Genomic DNA, 17,680 nt, shown 5'->3' with positions numbered 1-17,680 from the left:
ACCATGTTTTCAAGCTCCTCCTAAAAACTGCCAGCGTTGGGGCATGCCTGATGTCCTTAGGAAGAGAGTTCCAGAGCCGAGGGGCCACCACAGAGAAGGCCCTGTCCCTCATCCCCACCAATCGCACCTGCGATGCAGGTGGGATCGCGAGCAAGGCCTCTCCAGATGATCAAAGAGATCGTGTGGGTTCGTAAACAGAGATGCGGTCACGGAGCTCTGATGTGGGCTGGCCCATGAGGTCACAAAAAGTTGGAAGCGACTAAATGAATAAACAACAACAACAAAAATATAATCCAGTTTCTGAATCCAGATTATCTGCTTTGAACTGAATTATATGAGTCTGCACTGCCATATAATCCAGTTCAAAGCAGATAATCTGGATTCAGAAACTGGATTATATGCCAGTGCAGAAGGGGCCTGAGGTATACCTGCACTCAGAAAGTTAACTTATTTTCAGAGAGATAGAAGAGACAACTTGCAAATGGTCATGTGGACCTGTAATCACAGCTCAAAAAAAGCAACCTTTTAAGATTACAACTCTTTTGTAATTTTTCTAGCCTCTCCTTCTATGTATCAGAATCAACAAAGATAGCAGTGACACATTAAAGTGTACCTGATTTGTTGTGGCAGGCTCAACTGTAGACTAGAAACTACAACTATCACCTCTTTCGTACCTCCTTTGCCCCAATTGCTTTTCCAGCCTCTTGTTCTGCTACATCACATCAACAAAGATACCGGCGGCACATTAAAGATTACCTGATTTATTGTGGCAGAATCTATTATAAACTAGAAACCATGCCAGGAGATGCATAAAGGGTTACATTTAGTCAGCAGAGGTAATATATTTCCCATACTCATATGCACACAGACACACCAGGGGCAGGGAACAAGCAGCAAGGCCATGAAATGAAAGAGTCACTCCATGGCTCCCCGCAGGTGGAAGCTGCAGTAAAGCATAGAACGGTAGTAGTTTGGTGGAGATGGAGAAAAGAAATATTTGTTGGATGGAGTGGCATAGTAGAGCCACAGCTGCAGGGGAGAAACACAATGAAGTTTTGGGGCAGCAGGGACAACTACATTATCTGCCACTTCTTTCTGACTTCCCTGTTTCCTCTGATTCCAGATACAGGTGGAGCAAAAAATAGATTATCACCCACACCATCCCATCTGTAATATAGTTATGAACTATCTCTGTTGTAATGCAAATAACTTTGGTGCGTTCTCTTAAAGGGGCAATTAAGACCCACGTGGTTTACAAAAGATATGCTCGTCATGCAAATTGCTAAATTTGTTCATTTTTCTTGGATCAACACAGCTGCTTGCATTTGTAAATTCTCTTTGGAGGCATGGCTCCATATACTACATTGCCTCCTTAGCTACGGATGTGTAACTAAGGGAAATTTCCTTGCCCGCCCTCTACTTTTCCAAGCAGCAGCTGCACTGAGAAATGGGGGTCTGTTGGGTTGGTGGTTGAGGTGCAGCTGAAGGATGTTTCCACCCCACAGCTGCAAGGGAGCAAGGCTCTGGAAAGGGATTGCAACAGGGAAATGGCTTCTGTTTGCTGCAACCCGATTCATTGGTGTTATCTTCATGCACTCCATGAACAGACCTCCATGCTGCTACTGCCTGTTAAAGTACCCACATTTACTCATATTTACTCAAGTTTAATGCATTGGATTAAACTGCTGAGCTGTTGAACTGGCTGACCGAAAGGTTGGCGGTTTGAAACTGGGGAATGGGGTGAGCTTCCGCTGTTATCCCCAGCTTCTGCCAACCTAGCAGCTTGAAAACATACTAATGTGAGTAGATAAATAAGTATGACTCCGGTGGGAAGGTAATGGTGCTCCATGCAGTCATGCTGGCCACATGACCTTGGAGGTGTCTACGGACAATGCCAGCTCTTCGGTTTAGAAATGGAAATTAGAACCACCCCCCAGAGTCGGACACGACTAAACTAAATATCAAGGGGAAATCTTTATCTTAATGCATCATTGAATCTAATGTGCACCTCATTTTTCAAAACCCTGAAACCAAACGAAGTATTTGCTGCTGAATGTAATGCACAGCGGCAAAAAGTGAACTCTTCGTAATTTGGCCAAAAAAGGTATGCATTACAATGGCTGCATGCTTAGAACACCATAACTTCCAGCGATGGGAAAGAAAACCTTGGGGTGAATTTGTGGTGTAGAATGAATCCACTTCACCTCCTCCTGGCTCAATGCTATGGAGTCATGGGGTATAGTTTTGAATATGCCTGCCTTGTCTGGCATAAATCTGCTCATGTGAAGCAGGTGAATATAGCACTATATGAGACATGTAGAATCATCAAAGGATGTCTTATACCTACACCTGTTGATAGAGTCTATAAGCTAGCTGGCATTGCCTCCCCCACCCCTCATGAGAAATTGTGAGGGGAATAATGTTGAACACTGTGAAAGCCACCCACTGCATGGCTATCAGCCTCCTTCCAGTAGGTTTAAATCAAGGGAAAGTTTCATGAGAACCACCACTCCTCTAAATGTTCCTCCAACAACAGCACGAATATCCGGTCTGCCTCCAGGGGAAAAACAAGAATGGGCAACTTGGAAGTCTCAGAACAGACTCAGAACAGACTCAGAAGTGGAACTGGAAGATAAAAAGACAACCTGACAAAATGGCACTACCGAGATGAATCCTTCATTTTGTGTGACTGTGGAGCAGAACAAACAATTCAGCATCTGTATGCTTGCCCACAATGCCCTGCCTCATGCACAGAGGAATAATTGTTTAAAGCTACAGACAATGCAGTCACTGTTGCCCATTTTTGGTCTAATACTATAGCAGCAAAGGCAAAGGTTTTCACCTGACATTAGGGGGTTGGTGCTCATCTCCATTTCTAAGCTGAAGAGCCGGCATTGTCCATGGACACCTCCAAGGTCATGTGGCTGTCATCACTGCATGGAGCGCCCGTTACCTCCCCATCCTAGTGGTACCTATTGATCTACTCATATTTGCATTTTTTCAACCTGCAAGGTTGGCAGAAGCTCACCCCGCTCCCTGAATTCAAACTGCTGACCTTTAACCCGCTGTGCTACCAGGGGCTCCTACTCTTGTGATCTCTTTATTTTATCAGTTTTAGATAAACTATTTTATGCAATGCTTTTGGCATGAAATAAATAAACCAAACTACAAATCCCAGGATTGCATTGCATTGCATTGAGCCATGGTCATTAAATTAGAGTGACATCCCCCAAAGAGGAGCTTCAGGTGCTTCTGAAGCAGCTTCCCCTTTTGATTTGGCTCAGCATCAAGATTACCATATTACAGGAATCTAATGTGCACCCTAATTTTGGCAATTTAGCCAAAAAGGGTGAGCATTATTTGAGTAAATAGGGTAGGCTTGAGGGGGCGTTTACAAGTATGGCAGTGGTGAAGACAGAGAGGTCACAGATCTGTAACTCTAAATTAGGTAAAGGTTTTCCCCTGACATTAAGTCCAGTCATGTCCAACTCTGGAGGTTGATGCTCATCTCCATTTCTAAGCCAAAGAACCAGTGTTGTTCATAGACACCTCGAAGGTCATATGACCGGCATGACTGCATGGAGCTCTGTTAACTTTCCGCTGGAGCGGTACCTATTGATCTACTCACATATGCATGTTTTCAAATTGCTAGGTTGGCAGAAGCTGGGGCTAACAACAAGAGCTCACTCTAGATTACAGATCTGTAACTGCAGAACAGAATAGCAACAATGGTTGTGTGTTTCCCAGTGAAGTAAACCACAAGAAGAGTACTTTTCATGAAGTCTTAACACTCCCAAACATCAGTCTTCCTATTTATCATCTGTCAAACCCTACCTGATACGAAAGCTTTGTTGAAGCCCTCCATCAAAGCCTGGGGTCCATTCCAGGGCCAGCCAATTGTGGGAAACCCCAATGACCTTCAACTCTGTGGGTGGGTCAGGGCGACCTGATGAGAAAAAGCAGGAACAAAAAGAGCTGAAAATAGGAAAGTGCTCTATTACCCCTCATATTTTAACGTTATGTATCCAGGCATTTGCGGAACATTGTCCCTTACTGGTACTAAGTAGCTGGATGTCAAGAGTATCTGTGCCAAGTTCGTTGCTGGCTGTGCAGGTGAAGGTGGCATAGTCATGAACCGCGCTCACATTGGCAATGGTTAAGGTGCTGCTATGCAAGGAACCCACATGGCTCGTAACCACAGTATGTCTAGGAGCGAGAGGAAACATAATATGTTTAAATATAAGAAGGACTGGGTCAGACAGACATTATCCTACATTTTTTCCAAAATCTTATTTATTGAGTTCAAAGAAATCTGTACCAGGGATTCAAATGGTTTCATAACAGGATGAAAACAAAGGTATAGTAAAAATGAGTAGAGTGGGGATGGAAGGATGAGAGTCAGTGTAGTGTAGCAGTTTAAATGCTCAACTCCAACTCCTAGAGACCAGGATTCAAATCCCACAAGGTGACCTCAGGGAAGTTGTACTCTCCCAACCAAAAGGAAGGTAATGGCAACCTTCCTCTGAAGAAACCTTGCCAAGGAATCTATAAGATACTAGCTATACCCACCGTGCGTTGCTGTAGCCAACCTTTCCTCCCTCTTTCTCTCCACCTTTCTTTCTTTCTTTCTCTCCTTCCTTCCCTCCCTCTTCGCTTCCTTCCTTCTCTCCTTCCTTCCTTATCTTCCTCTTCCCTTCCTTCCCCCTCCTTTTCTTTCCCTTCCTCTTTCTCCCCTTTCTTCCTTCTCTACCTATTCTTGGACTGCAACTCCCAGTAGTCCTCCTGATCGATCGATCTATCTATCTAACTATATCTAATCTGTCTATCTGGAGGATTGCTAGTATTTGCAGTCCAGGAAATTGGAAATATGCAGGGAGTTGAATGCTCTCAAAGAAATCCAAGGAGAAGAAATCTTGCATCTTGGAAGCAGTGCATTTGGATCATCCTCCTCTCCTAAAGGGCCTGGTCTAGGGGATGCTGGGAGCTGTAGTCCGAAAGAGTGTGTGGATATGCTGTTGTGTGTTTTGTTTGCCAGGGGGAGTTGTTTTTGCACATGTGCTGTAGAGTCTTTTTGCTTTTTTGGCCCTTTTTGCCTTTAAGTCCCTTACACTTTGTTTTTCAGTATTTGTTATGAGTGATGGTCACTCATTGGCCTGATAGGTATATTGTGTCTAAATTTAGTGTCCATTTGTCCAGTGGTTTTTGAGTAATGTTAATCCCAGAAATGAACTTTCCTGGACTGCAACTCCCAGCAATCCTCCAGATAGATAGATAGATAGATAGATAGATAGATAGATAGATAGATACGAGATAGATAGGTAGGTAGGTAGGTAGATAAATTGATCCGGATGACTACTGGGAGTTGCAGTCCAAGATTAGGTAAAGAAGGAAGACAGGGGGAAAAGAGGAAGGGAAAGAAAAGGGGGGAAAGGGAAGAGGAAGAGAAGGAAGGAGAGAATGAAAGAAAAAGGGAGGGAGGGAGGGAGGGAGGGAGGGAGGGAAGGAAGGAAGGAAGGAAGGAGGGAGGGAGGGAGGGAGGGAGGGAAGGAAGGAAGGAAGGAAGGAAGGAAGGAAGGAAGGAAGGAAGGAAGGAAGGAAGGAAGGAGAGAAAAAAAGGAGGAGAGAAAGAGGGAGGGAACGTTGACCACAGCAACCCATGGTGGGTACAGCTAGTGAGTTCATGAGAAGAGAGGTGGGAAATCAACATGAAGCTTAATAACACTACTGCTAGTCCTATCATTCACTGGTCATATTGAAAGGGGATTCCACAACTGCAGTCCAAAATGACACCTTTTTCAAGTTTTAAATAAATGAATCTAATAAGCAAATATGAATGCATACGGACTCACTAAGCAGCAAAAAAGAACCCAAGGACTGCTTTAAGGGTTAAGAATGTGAGCCACTGAAATGAAACAGTTCATTTTAAAAAACAAACACCAAGGTTACAGTTAAGTGTCCTGGATATTTTTATTCCATACATGCCTCCTACTATTTATGGGTTAGGGCTGACATTTAGCTGGAACAAATTAGACACATTAAATTGCCCCACCTCCATTCTATTTGCAAATCAACACAAGAACATGTTTTTTAAAAAATGTTCCCAGTTTGAAACTGAACTGAGTCCAGATACGTTTCTAACAGTTTGACTGAACTTTTACTAAGATAAGTCTTCAATTGTGCTAGTCACAAACCAAATTCAGAACAGATGCAAATATTTAACCCTTTTTTGTTCTAGGGTTTGCTCTCATTATCCTAAGGGCAGATCTACACAGACACTGGAATCCAATTCAAAGTCACCAAAATATATACCCCAATATGAGCTGTACACAGATTAAGCTAGAAACAGTGCATTTAAAAAAACTCACCAGAAAGTCCAGAATAAGTCATGTTATCAGAATATATTCCATGTAGGGCTCAAAACTGGGGTAATCTCAAAAGGACATGTATAATGCACATCAGCACATCTCAGCAGATTGGTTAAGCAAAGAACCCTGCATTTTTCAGTGGTTGTCTAGCTGTGGACACTGCAATTCCTGGGTTTGGTTCTTGTCCTCAACCAGCGAATACTGTGGCCACTATCCCAGCCTCAAACCACCCTCCTGGGGTATCTGTGTAGGTACTGCTTTATTTTAATCTACTTCCAAACTGGATTATAGTGTTTGTGTAGAAGATAAGTATAAATACAGCTCTATCAGCATTACAAAAATGGAAGATTTTTGGAATTATAGTCCAAAAAAAGAGGCTAGTGCTACCAAACAGATGAGGAAAGTCTTTTTCATTGCATGCTCTCACCTGGGACTGTCAGGGTCCAAGGAAACTCCATTCTTGGCCCAGCTGAACTGCACCTTCGGGACACCCTGAGCGCTGCACTGGAGCACAGCTTGACTTTTCCCATCCCCTGTAGCTGCCACTTTTCTCTGACCGGGGCCCTTGATGATCTCTGGTGGATCTGGAAAGAACAAGGGAGGATGATACCCTGAGAAGATCTCCTGCATACATATAGGCAGCAGTGGTAAGTGGATGGAATAGCTGCCAAGAGTTTTGCTGAAAATGGAGAAACAGTAAATCACTGTCTTGGTGATTAAATCACTGTCTACAGAGTAAATCACTGTCTACAGAGACACTCGCTGTAACACCTCAGCAAGCGAGAGTCCAAAAGTGGCAGGCCCAAACCCAGCACCTCAATTCATGGGTGATACCAGATGAGAGACTCCCCCCTGGGCACTCAGAAGACTGGGCGACTTGGAAGGCGCTGAACAGACTGTGCTCTGGCACCACGAGATGCAGAGCCAATCTTAAGAAATGGGGCTACAGGGTGGAATCCTCGGCATGCGAGTGCGGAGAAGAACAAACCACTGACCACCTGCTGCAATGCAACCTGAGCCCTGCCACATGCACAATGGAGGACCTCCTTGCGGCAACCCCAGAGGCACTCCAAGTGGCCAGATACTGGTCAAAGGACATTTAACCAAATACCAAATTTGCAAAATCTGTGGGTTTTTTTTTCTTTTCCTTTTTAATCTGTGTGTTTGTTTTGCTCTGTTAGAATTGTAATACAATGGTTGCTGATGACACGATAAATAAATACTGTCTTGGTTTGGTTTTGAATTTCAGCAGACTTTCCCAACACCCTACCAAACCTCCCACAGCTTATCTCTCAAATCTGTCTCCAAAAATCCAGATGGATTTACCAAAATGCTATTGAAATATACCCATGCTTATACTCTATTGTAGGGCTAGTATTATGCTCCTTTGTTATCTAAAAACATTAGAGACAGATTATATAACCCACATGCTGGCATTATCTGAGGTGTGCTTGATAAATATGTGGAACAGGGCCTCCTTGATGTTGACCCCAAGGCTCTAGAGCTCTTAGCCTCAGGAAACATGTTTAGTTCTTGTGTCCCACACATCGGAAATATGTAAAAAACTGTTTTGTGGAGACACTAGAAGTGTGCAAAACAAATCGGAATTTATCGTAACTTGTATCTTTCTTGGATGTTTCTGACTTACGACACATATTTTGATGCGCCTGCATGGTGCACACCAAAACATTAAGAAATTGAAGATTTTGATGGCTTTGAGTTTTAGTTTCAATTCCTTTGGAAGTCCTGTGACACAATTAAAATTCACAGCACAACCAAGTCCTGCTGAGAGGCAAAGCCAAACCTGTTGGCATGCCTCTCAGCTAATCTGGGCTGATGATGGGGGGAGAGGTGGAGCTGCTGCCATGTTGCCTCTAAATTGCAGAGTGCATGCCCGAGATGCCATTCGCACTCACACTCTGGAAGGGAAGGGATCGAAGGTGGAGGGTTGCGAGCTCTGGCAGGCAGGCAGAGAGAAGACAATTAAGACAGACATTGAAGGAAGGGAGAAAGAAAGAAGGCAGGCACCAAGTTTGGAAGAAGAAAGAGAGTTGTACTCACATCATTTGATGCTATTGCTCCCTCAACGTTCTTAGCCCAGGAGTTATCCCCCCCCCCCCCCCCCGTTTTGAAGGTTTGTTTATTTCTCTGTCTCTTTATGAGTTCTTCCTTACAAACAGTTCTGCCCCTTTATCTCACCCTGAGTTTTTAAATAATTTTATGTACATGCGGCCCGCTCTCTGTCATTATGTTTGGTTTCTAAGTTTTGTGTATATTGTTCATATGCTTTGATGTTTTATACTTTATTGTTATGTTGTTTTTGTATTGTAATTTGTTGTTTGGGCTTGGCCCCATGTAAGCCGCTCCGAGTCCCCGTTGGGGGAGATGGTGTCGGGGTATATTAAAGATTATTATTATTATTATTATTATTATTATGGATTGATTGATTTATCTGTGCACTCGACAGCATGACATATGCTGGCAGGCTGCTGGGATTTGAGTTGGATTTGGCCGGTGGCTAGCTATACCAGCACATAGAAATTATTTTTAATTTGAATTTAATTTTTATATCTCAAACTCAGTATTCCATTAGCAAGCCAAGCCAAAAGGATTATTATAAATAAAATATTGCAGAATAGTTGGTCTCAAAGTCAAGCAAGTCCTTGCCAAACCAAAAAGTTATTGATTATTGATAATAATATTGGAAAAAATATTTTTGTCAAAACTTTAAAAAAAATCCCATAAATCAGTAGATGTATGGATATTTCTGAAAATTGGGGGGAACGATTCCCTGTTACCTTGTGTCATTGTATAGAAAATTCGAGGAGATAGTTCTTGTCCTTTTTTTTTTTTTTTTTTTTTTTGGAAAAAAAGGTTGTTTGTAAAAACTTTGAAAATTCCCTAAAAATTAGTAAGCAAAACATTCTGAAATTTGGTCTATCGCTGTAGCAAGTTTCATCATGATGGCCCTAAAGATGAGGGAGACAGAAGCCCCTGAAGTATCCCCAATAACAGTAATTATTTCATTTATGCACATGTGAAACTACTATTAACAAAATAATAACAAAATTTCATTAGTCTCATTTTAGTAACGGAATTTTCACCAGTCACACTTTTGAAACACTTTAGAAATAAAGCGCCTGCGCCCCCCAGTTTTGTAAGTACTTTTGAACCATTTTTTTAATCGATGGCACATGCCTAGGAGACACACCTGTCCCCTCTGCTGCTACTATTATTCCTAACAACTGGGCTGTTTGTTTTAAATTGATTTCACTGCTGCTGTTATGTGTATTAGGTTACTTGGGAGCTATTCTGAGGAGGCCACATGGGGCTGACAAAATAAACAAACAGATAAAGCCCCATCAAAAGAAAAGACACAACCAAAGCAAAGAGAAATTGTTATTCCATCACATGAAGAATGGCTGATGAACTAGCTGAGATGTACAAACTGACTACGCTGATTAAGGAGAAATTGTTCAAGAAAGATTGGGACCTATTTATTACCTTTTCGCAACAACTTTGGAAGCAATTATCAATTGTAGAATTTATGAATTAAAAGATTGTTCCCAAACAGAAATATGGTCATATACTATCATTTAAAGGAAGCAGAATGATCTATATAAATAAAAATGTAATGTTCGTTTGTGGGATTAACATAACTCAAAAACCACAGGACAAATTTCTGCCAAGTGTAACCACAAGTCACCTACTAACCCAAGAAGTGACCATCAATCAAAAACAATTATTTTGTCATTTGGAAGTTGTAGTTGCTGGGATTTATAGTTAAACTACAACCAAAGAGCATGCTGAACTCCACCAATGATGACATTCAATCAAACTTGGCACACAGAACTCCCATGACCAACAAAAAAACCCTAGAAGGATTTAGTGAGCATTGACCTTGAGTTTTGGAGTTGTAGTTCACCTACATCCAGAGAGCACTGTGGACTCAAACAATGATGGATCTGGATCAAGCTTGGCATGAATATTCCATATGCCCAAATATGAGCACAGATGGGGTTTGGGGGAAATAGACCTTGACATTTGGGAGTTGTAGTTACTGGGATTTATAGTTCACCTACAATCAAAGAGCATTCTGAACCCAACCAACGACAGAATTGGGGCAAACTTCCCACACAGAACCCCCATGACCAACAGAAAATACTTAAGGCCATCCAGTCCAACTCCCTTCACCAGGGCAAGAAAACTTAATCAAAGCCCTCCTGACAAAGAGCCATCCAGCCATAGATTTGAAAGGGACCCCTAAAGAAGGACAATTATATGTTGCATGTTCCAGAGTAAGTAAATCAGACAAAGAAGAAGCAAGAAATACTGTTTACCCACAAGCATAAAGAAATTACATATATTAGGAGCCAACACTTTCTCGTTACTTTATTTTCCAGATCACCAGGTTGGGCCACAGCAACGCGTGGCAGGGGATGGCTAGTAAGAGATAAGACCATCAGATAGTGAGTAGAATAGGTTTTTTTTTTTGTTTCTTAGTCTAGTGCAGGTATGGGCAAACTTCGGCCCTCCAGGTGTTTTGGACTTCAACTCCCACAATTCCTAGCAGCTTACCGGCTGTTAGGAATTGTGGGAGTTACAGTCCAAAACACCTGGAGGGCCGAAGTTTGCCCATGCCTGGTTTTGTGTGTTGATAGACGTTTTGTTTTTGTTCCTGTGCTTTGACGTAGGTAGTTGTAGTAACTAGAATGTAGTTGTGTAGTTTTAGCATTACTGATCACAAAATATTGATTTTTTTGGATTATGACAACCTTTTATTTTTAATAAAAAGTTACTTTTAAAAAGCAAAGAAACATCTAGCAGGAGATTGGGGAACTATGATAGACAAAAGAGGAGTTTGTCTGTGGATTGAATAAATAAATTAGTAAGGGAGAGCCAGTAGGACACTTACACCGCACAATCAAGCGGGCACTGCTCCTTGCTGCTGGAGAGATGCCATTGTCCACTTGGCATTCATAGAGTCCAGCATGTGTCCGTTGTGCCTCTTTGACCCTCAGTTGTCCTGTTAGCCCTTCTGAGAGAACTTCAATGCCAAGCTCTTCCAAGCTTTGCTCCAAATCAGCCTGCAAGAGATGCAGAGATACATCCTATATGAGTACAATTCAGAATCCAGACAAGACGGAGATACTCCTGGTCAGTCGTACGGCCAAACAGTGTATAGGGTTACAGCCTGTGCTGGATGGGGTTACACTCCCCATGAAGACACAGGTTCACAGCTTGGGAATTCAACTAAATTCATCACTGAGCCTGGAACCCCAAGTTTTGGAGGTGGCCAGGGGAACATTCACACAATTAAAACTTGTGCACCAGTTGTGTTCATACCTTGAGAAGCCAGACTTGACCATGGTAGTCCACACTCTTGCTACATCTTGAATAGACTACTGCAATGCACTCTACATGGGGCTGGCTCTGAAGACAGTTCAGAGCTCCAAGCAGTCCAATAAGAGGCAGCCAGATTCCTTACTGGAGCGGCGTACAGGGAGCACACAACTCCCCTGTTACGTCAGCTCCACTAGCTGCCAGTTTGCTACTGAGCTCAGTTCAAAGTGCTTCCTTGGCCTATAAAGCCCTAAACAGTTTTGGTCCAACTTACCTGTCTGAACCCATCTCCCCTTGTGAGCCAAATAAAGCTTTACGATCTGCTGGGGAGGCCCTGATCTTGATCCCACCCCCTTTGCAAGTACCACTGGTGGGGATAAGAAACAGGGCCTTCTCAGTGGTGGCCCCTCGGCTGTGGAACTCCGTTTCCAGTGACATCAGGCTAGCCTCATCCCTCCTAGGTTTTAGAAAAAAGACCTGGCTCTGTATGCAGGCATTTGGAGAGTAGGATAACACAGACTGAGACCTCAACAGTTTGAATAGTGACTATGGATAAATCTATAAGCATAGAAATCAAGATTCTGCAATTTGTATGTTTTAATGTTTTTATGCATCTAATCTATATATATATAAATGCTCTGTGCATAATGAGTACCTTAAAAACAAAAGAACCAATGAACGAAATCACACCAAATTTGGCAACCAAACCTCTCACAACACAAGGAGTGACCATCACTCAAAAATTATGATTTTGTCATTTGGGAGTTGTAGTATTTATATTCTGCCCTTCTCACCCCGCATGGGACTCAGGGCGGATTACAATGTACATATACATGGCAAACATTCAATGCCATAGAAACACAACATATATAGACAGACACACAGAGGCTATTTAACATTCCAGCTTTTTCATGAGGGTATTCTGGCCACCAGGGAAGCTATCGCTTCACATCCATTTGTGACACTAATGAAGTACTTCCTCATTCTTTGCATGCTTGCTTAAATCAAGACATAGTTTTCTTAGATCTACAGAGACACTCGCTGGAACACCCCAGCAAGCGAGAGTCTAAAAGTGGCAGGCCCAAACCCAGCACCTCAATTCATGGGTGATACCAGATGAGAGACTCCCCCTTGGGCACTCAGAAGACTGGGCGACTTGGAAGGCGCTGAACAGACTGCGCTCTGGCACCACGAGATGCAGAGCCAATCTTAAGAAATGGGGCTACAGGGTGGAATCCTCGGCATGCGAGTGCGGAGAAGAACAAACCACTGACCACCTACTGCAATGCACCCTGAGCCCTGCCACATGCACGATGGAGGACCTTCTTGCGGCAACCCCAGAGGCACTCCAAGTGGCCAGATACTGGTCAAAGGACATTTAACCAAATACCAAATTTGCAAAATCTGTGTGTTTTTTTTTTCCTTTTTCTTTTTAATCTGTGTGTTTGTTTTGCTCTGTTAGAATTGTAATACAATGGTTGCTGATGACACGATAGATGACACAATAAATAAATATGCATGCTTGCTGGAGATTTTTATGGTATCGTAAATTAGCCTCCCCGCATAAGCGGTACCTAAATTTCCTACTTGACAAATGCAACTGTTTTTCGGGCTGCAAAGGTCAACAGCAAGCTACACAAATTGGTTGGAAGCTCACTCTGACCCAGGCTGGCTTTGAACTTGTGACCTTTTGGTCAGTAGTGATCTTAATGCAGCTGACTCCAGCCAGCAGCTAACAAGGTCATGCTCTTCTTGACTCGTGGTTTTCAAAAGGTGGTCTCCACATGTTCAGGGAGATTCACATTTGCCAAACAGATGTGACATCATTTTTACCTTTTGAATAACGTTATGGTGCACTTATTTCCATTAGGTTATGGAATTTCCAATAGAGCATGCCACTTTAAATGCTCTTTTTTAATCCAGAACGCCAACAAAAAAAAATGGGGAAAATGTCACTGAAAGATACTGTACGTTCCAATCCATGCATCAATTTCAGACCACATTCCTCGCAGTTGTTTGAGCTGATTAATCATGCCACTCCTGTTTGTGCAGCTACTTGCAACAGGACTAGTTTACTGCACCTTGCCTTTCGTCATTGAGAAGCTCCCTCTGCATTGAAAAGCTCTCCAGCTTACTCTTTAGCATTCAGAACCTCTTGCTCATTTTGGGAAGCACTGGCTCTTCCTCGGCTTCACTCAACTGTTCTCAGGCATTTTTGGAACACTCATATAAGCATCCCACGCACCTCCCTGCTGAGGCATTTTGGGCAAATTCCTGCTTGCTCATGTCTAAATTCGACCTGCATCTGTAGAAGGACAGAGGTATTTTTGCGTGCTTGGAGTTTTAATGTGTGGATGAGACTTTGGCTCACAACATAGTGATACCCGACCTCCTCAAGGTTTCCCACCCTTAATTTATAAAGACATATTGAACAAAAACAAAAGGATAGCCAGCTACTGCCAAGTTCTGAAGACCATAAAAACCACATCCTCAAAGCCCCACAAGACTCCTTCATGCTAGCTACAAGCAAAAAAAATAATAATCCTGTGTTCTGTTGTTTTCACCGGCTATAATCAAACTTTTTTTTTCTCCAGCTCAACCAAGCAAATAAAGTGTAGTAGCTAGGAGCAACCAGTCATAAAAAGCCATTAAAATAAGCATTTTCTAGCTATTAAAGAAACATTTTAGCTATTAAACTATACAAGAGCTTGCAGAAAAGGTCATCTTGCTTTGCATGGACACATTATATCAGTTTAATTGAGAAAATGCTCGGTTCTTGCTAGATGCAAAAGTATAAGAAACTGATTAGAGATAGAATGAATGTCTTTTGCTTTGTCCTCTGAACAACTCAATCATCTTACCAGCCACCTCCACTGAAACATGCCCAAGGGTGCAGGGTTGGCATCGGCCTGGCACACAATCTCTGCTGAGCCCCCCAAGTCCACAAAGGTTGGGTCTCCAATGCTGCGAATGGATGGGGCATCTATGCAAAGGAAAAGGACACATCAAGTACCAGCACGCCATGCCCCAAGGAACATTGATTTTGAAGCAATGCCAAGAAATATAATGCTGCAGAACACAAGCCAATCTGTAGGAATTGTGTAGTCTAACTTTAAGAAGGGAAGAACCAAAGCCAAAAAAGGTACATAAGAGCTGTGAAGAGGAAAACACATCTGGATCATGCTTATCCAATCACAGTCCCTAATGGGTATTTGGTACTATAATCTATATAAATAAAAATGTAAAATTCATTTGTGAGATTAACATAACTCAAAAACCACTGGACAAATTGACAACAAATTTGGACACAATACATATATCAGGTCAACGAGTGACCATCACTCATAAAAACATTGAAAAACATAGCAGAAAAGACTTTAAAAACAAACAAAAAACAAATTACAACACATGCGCAAAACCACATATATATACGCAAACACACATATATACACATATCACATATATATACACACACAAAGCACATATACACAGACTGGGCCACAGCAACACATGGCAGGGGATGGATAGTAATATAATAATAATAATAATAATAATAATAATAATAATAGAAACAACTGGAAAAGCTGACACGATATGAGGATTTAAAAATTGAACTGCAAAGACTCTGGCACAAGACAGTAAATGTGGTCCCAGTGGTGATCGGAACACTGGGCGCAGTGCCTAACTACCTTGGCCTGCACTTAAAGACAATCAGCGCTGACAAAATTACCATCTGCCAGCTGCAGAAGGCCACCTTACTGGGATCTGCACACATTATTTGCCGATACACAGTCCTAGACATTTGGGAAGTGTGAGCCAATACAACAGACAGCAGAGTGATCTTGTCTGCTGTGGACTCGTCTTGTTGTGTTTCAAATAACAACAACAACAACAACAACAACAACAACTTTATTTTTGTACCCTGCCTCCATCTTTCCAAAGGGATTCAGGGTGGCTTACTTGGGGATGAGTCCGATCAACATGGTTAAACTATAGCATATTAAAATATATAAAGAGCAACATAAAACAAAATAAAACACCATTATAACAAAATATAAAAGCAAAACATCAAACCAATAAGCAATAACCTCTGTGATAATAATCTGTTTCTGGGCACGGGTGGCTGGACTGGTGCAAAAACAATTGTGAGGATAGCACTGATGGATAAAGTCCATAAGTCATATCGCAGCAGTAGAGATAGTAAAAGGTAAAGGTTTCCCCTGATATTAAGTCCAGTCATGTCTGACTCTGGGGGTTGGTGCTCATCTCCATTTCTAAGCCCAAGAGCCAGTGTTGTCCATAGACACCTCCAAGATCATGTGGCCAGCATGGCTTCATGGAGCGCTGTTACCTTCCCGCCGGAGCAGTACCTACTACTACTCACATTTGCATGTTTTTGAACTCCTAGGTTAGGCAGAAGCTGGGGTTAGGTTAGGTTAGGCAGAAGCTGGGGCTAACAGCAGGAGCTCATGCCGCTCTCTGAATTCAAACCTGTGACTTTTCGGTCAGCAAGTTCAGCGGTTCAGTGTTTTAACCCACTGCACCACCGGGGGCTCCAATAGAGACAGAGTGCAGTATAAGATAGAGTATTATAACTTTGGATACAGAACAATAGCAAAGTGTGAGAACAAGATTTTGGGTCCTAATTGGGGCCAAGCTATCTGGGGGATTGTCTCCTACAATTCCCATCATCCCTTGTCGGGGAGGGCACCACACTGGAAATGCTGAAAGAGTTCTTCCTCAATTTCCAAGTGCTTTGGACTATAATTCCATCAGCTTTGGTCATTAGGTATGCCAAGGACAATGGGATTGATAGTCAAAATCATTTGGAGAGGCCCAGGTGGTGGTAGTGATGGGTCCAACTGCAATCCAACTATAGCTGGAGGACAGTCCTTTGCTCTTCCTTGTCTTCCTTGTCTACATGGAAATCAAGATAAGACTTTTGACTCCCCCCCCCCCATTTGTTACTCACATTGCACATCCAAATTGATTGTTGTCTCATTGTGCCCTTCTGCGTTCTCACAGTGGATCTTGTATTTTCCAGCATCAGCTCGAGTCACGTTCCAGATCTCCAGAGAGCCACCATCCCGCAGGTGGTACCGTGGGGAACCCTCTATGGAAGACAGAGCTAATCAATCTCTCTTTTATAAAAATTGAGTTTAAACTATAATTATAAAAAAAAGAAGCAGAAAAAAGAAGAAAGGGAATGAGGAAGCACATAGGATGTGTATCAGTGGTTCCCAACCTGTGGTCCATGGACCACTAGTGGTCCACAAGAACTATAATATGGTCTGTGGCCTCACCATTACTACACTGGGTTGTTGTGAGTTTTCCTGGCTGTATGGCCATGTTCCAGAAGCATTCTCTCCTGACATTTCACCCACATCTATAGCAGGCATCCTCAGAGGTTGAGGGGATCTTTTGGAAACTATGTAAGTGGGGTTTTATATATCTGTGGAATGCCCTGGGTGAGAGAAAGAACTCTTGTCTGCTTGAGGTTCATGTGAATGTTGCAATTTGCCACTTTGATTAGCATTAATGGCCTGCAGTTTCAAGGCCTGGCTGGTAGCTGCCTGGGGAAATCCTTTGTTGGGAGGTGTTAGCTGGCCCTGATTGCTTCTTGCCTGGAATTTTCCTACTTGAAAGAAAGTTTGCCATTTGTATGTTGTGCTCCGCCCCGAGTCCCCTTTGGGGTGAGAAGGGTGGAATATAAATGTTTTAAATATATACATACATATATACATAATATTTTTGAGTCTTGTTCTTTATTTACTGTTCTGATTTTAGAGGCTTTTTAAAAATACTGGTAGGATATTATTTGAGAACACGGAAATGCTGCACCACTCTAACAACTACCATGTCAGATTACACAGAGAAGCCATTGAAATCCACAAGTATGTGGATAATTTCAACAGAAAGGAGGAAACCGTGGATATGAACAAAATCTGAATACCAGTAGGGAAATTCCAGAC

At 42.4% G+C, this 17,680-nt stretch overlaps 1 protein-coding gene across 1 annotated transcript in view; it reads right to left on the bottom strand.

Annotated features, from left to right (window-relative positions):
• NPHS1 (NPHS1 adhesion molecule, nephrin) overlaps positions 1-17,680 on the bottom strand; it is a 103,527-nt gene that overhangs the window by 32,012 nt on the left and 53,835 nt on the right. The window contains exons 18-23 of the mRNA XM_067460668.1: positions 16,681-16,821; positions 14,570-14,691; positions 11,281-11,452; positions 6,793-6,949; positions 4,055-4,206; positions 3,835-3,946 (exon numbers count right to left, since the gene is read on the bottom strand). Coding sequence (XP_067316769.1) covers positions 3,835-3,946; positions 4,055-4,206; positions 6,793-6,949; positions 11,281-11,452; positions 14,570-14,691; positions 16,681-16,821 — 856 coding nt within the window. The remainder of the gene's footprint in view (positions 1-3,834; positions 3,947-4,054; positions 4,207-6,792; positions 6,950-11,280; positions 11,453-14,569; positions 14,692-16,680; positions 16,822-17,680) is intronic.

This window comes from Anolis sagrei, chromosome X, assembly GCF_037176765.1.
Source record: "Anolis sagrei isolate rAnoSag1 chromosome X, rAnoSag1.mat, whole genome shotgun sequence".
NCBI classification, from domain to species: domain Eukaryota; kingdom Metazoa; phylum Chordata; class Lepidosauria; order Squamata; family Dactyloidae; genus Anolis; species Anolis sagrei.
This window is presented reverse-complemented; position numbering and strand designations above follow the sequence as displayed.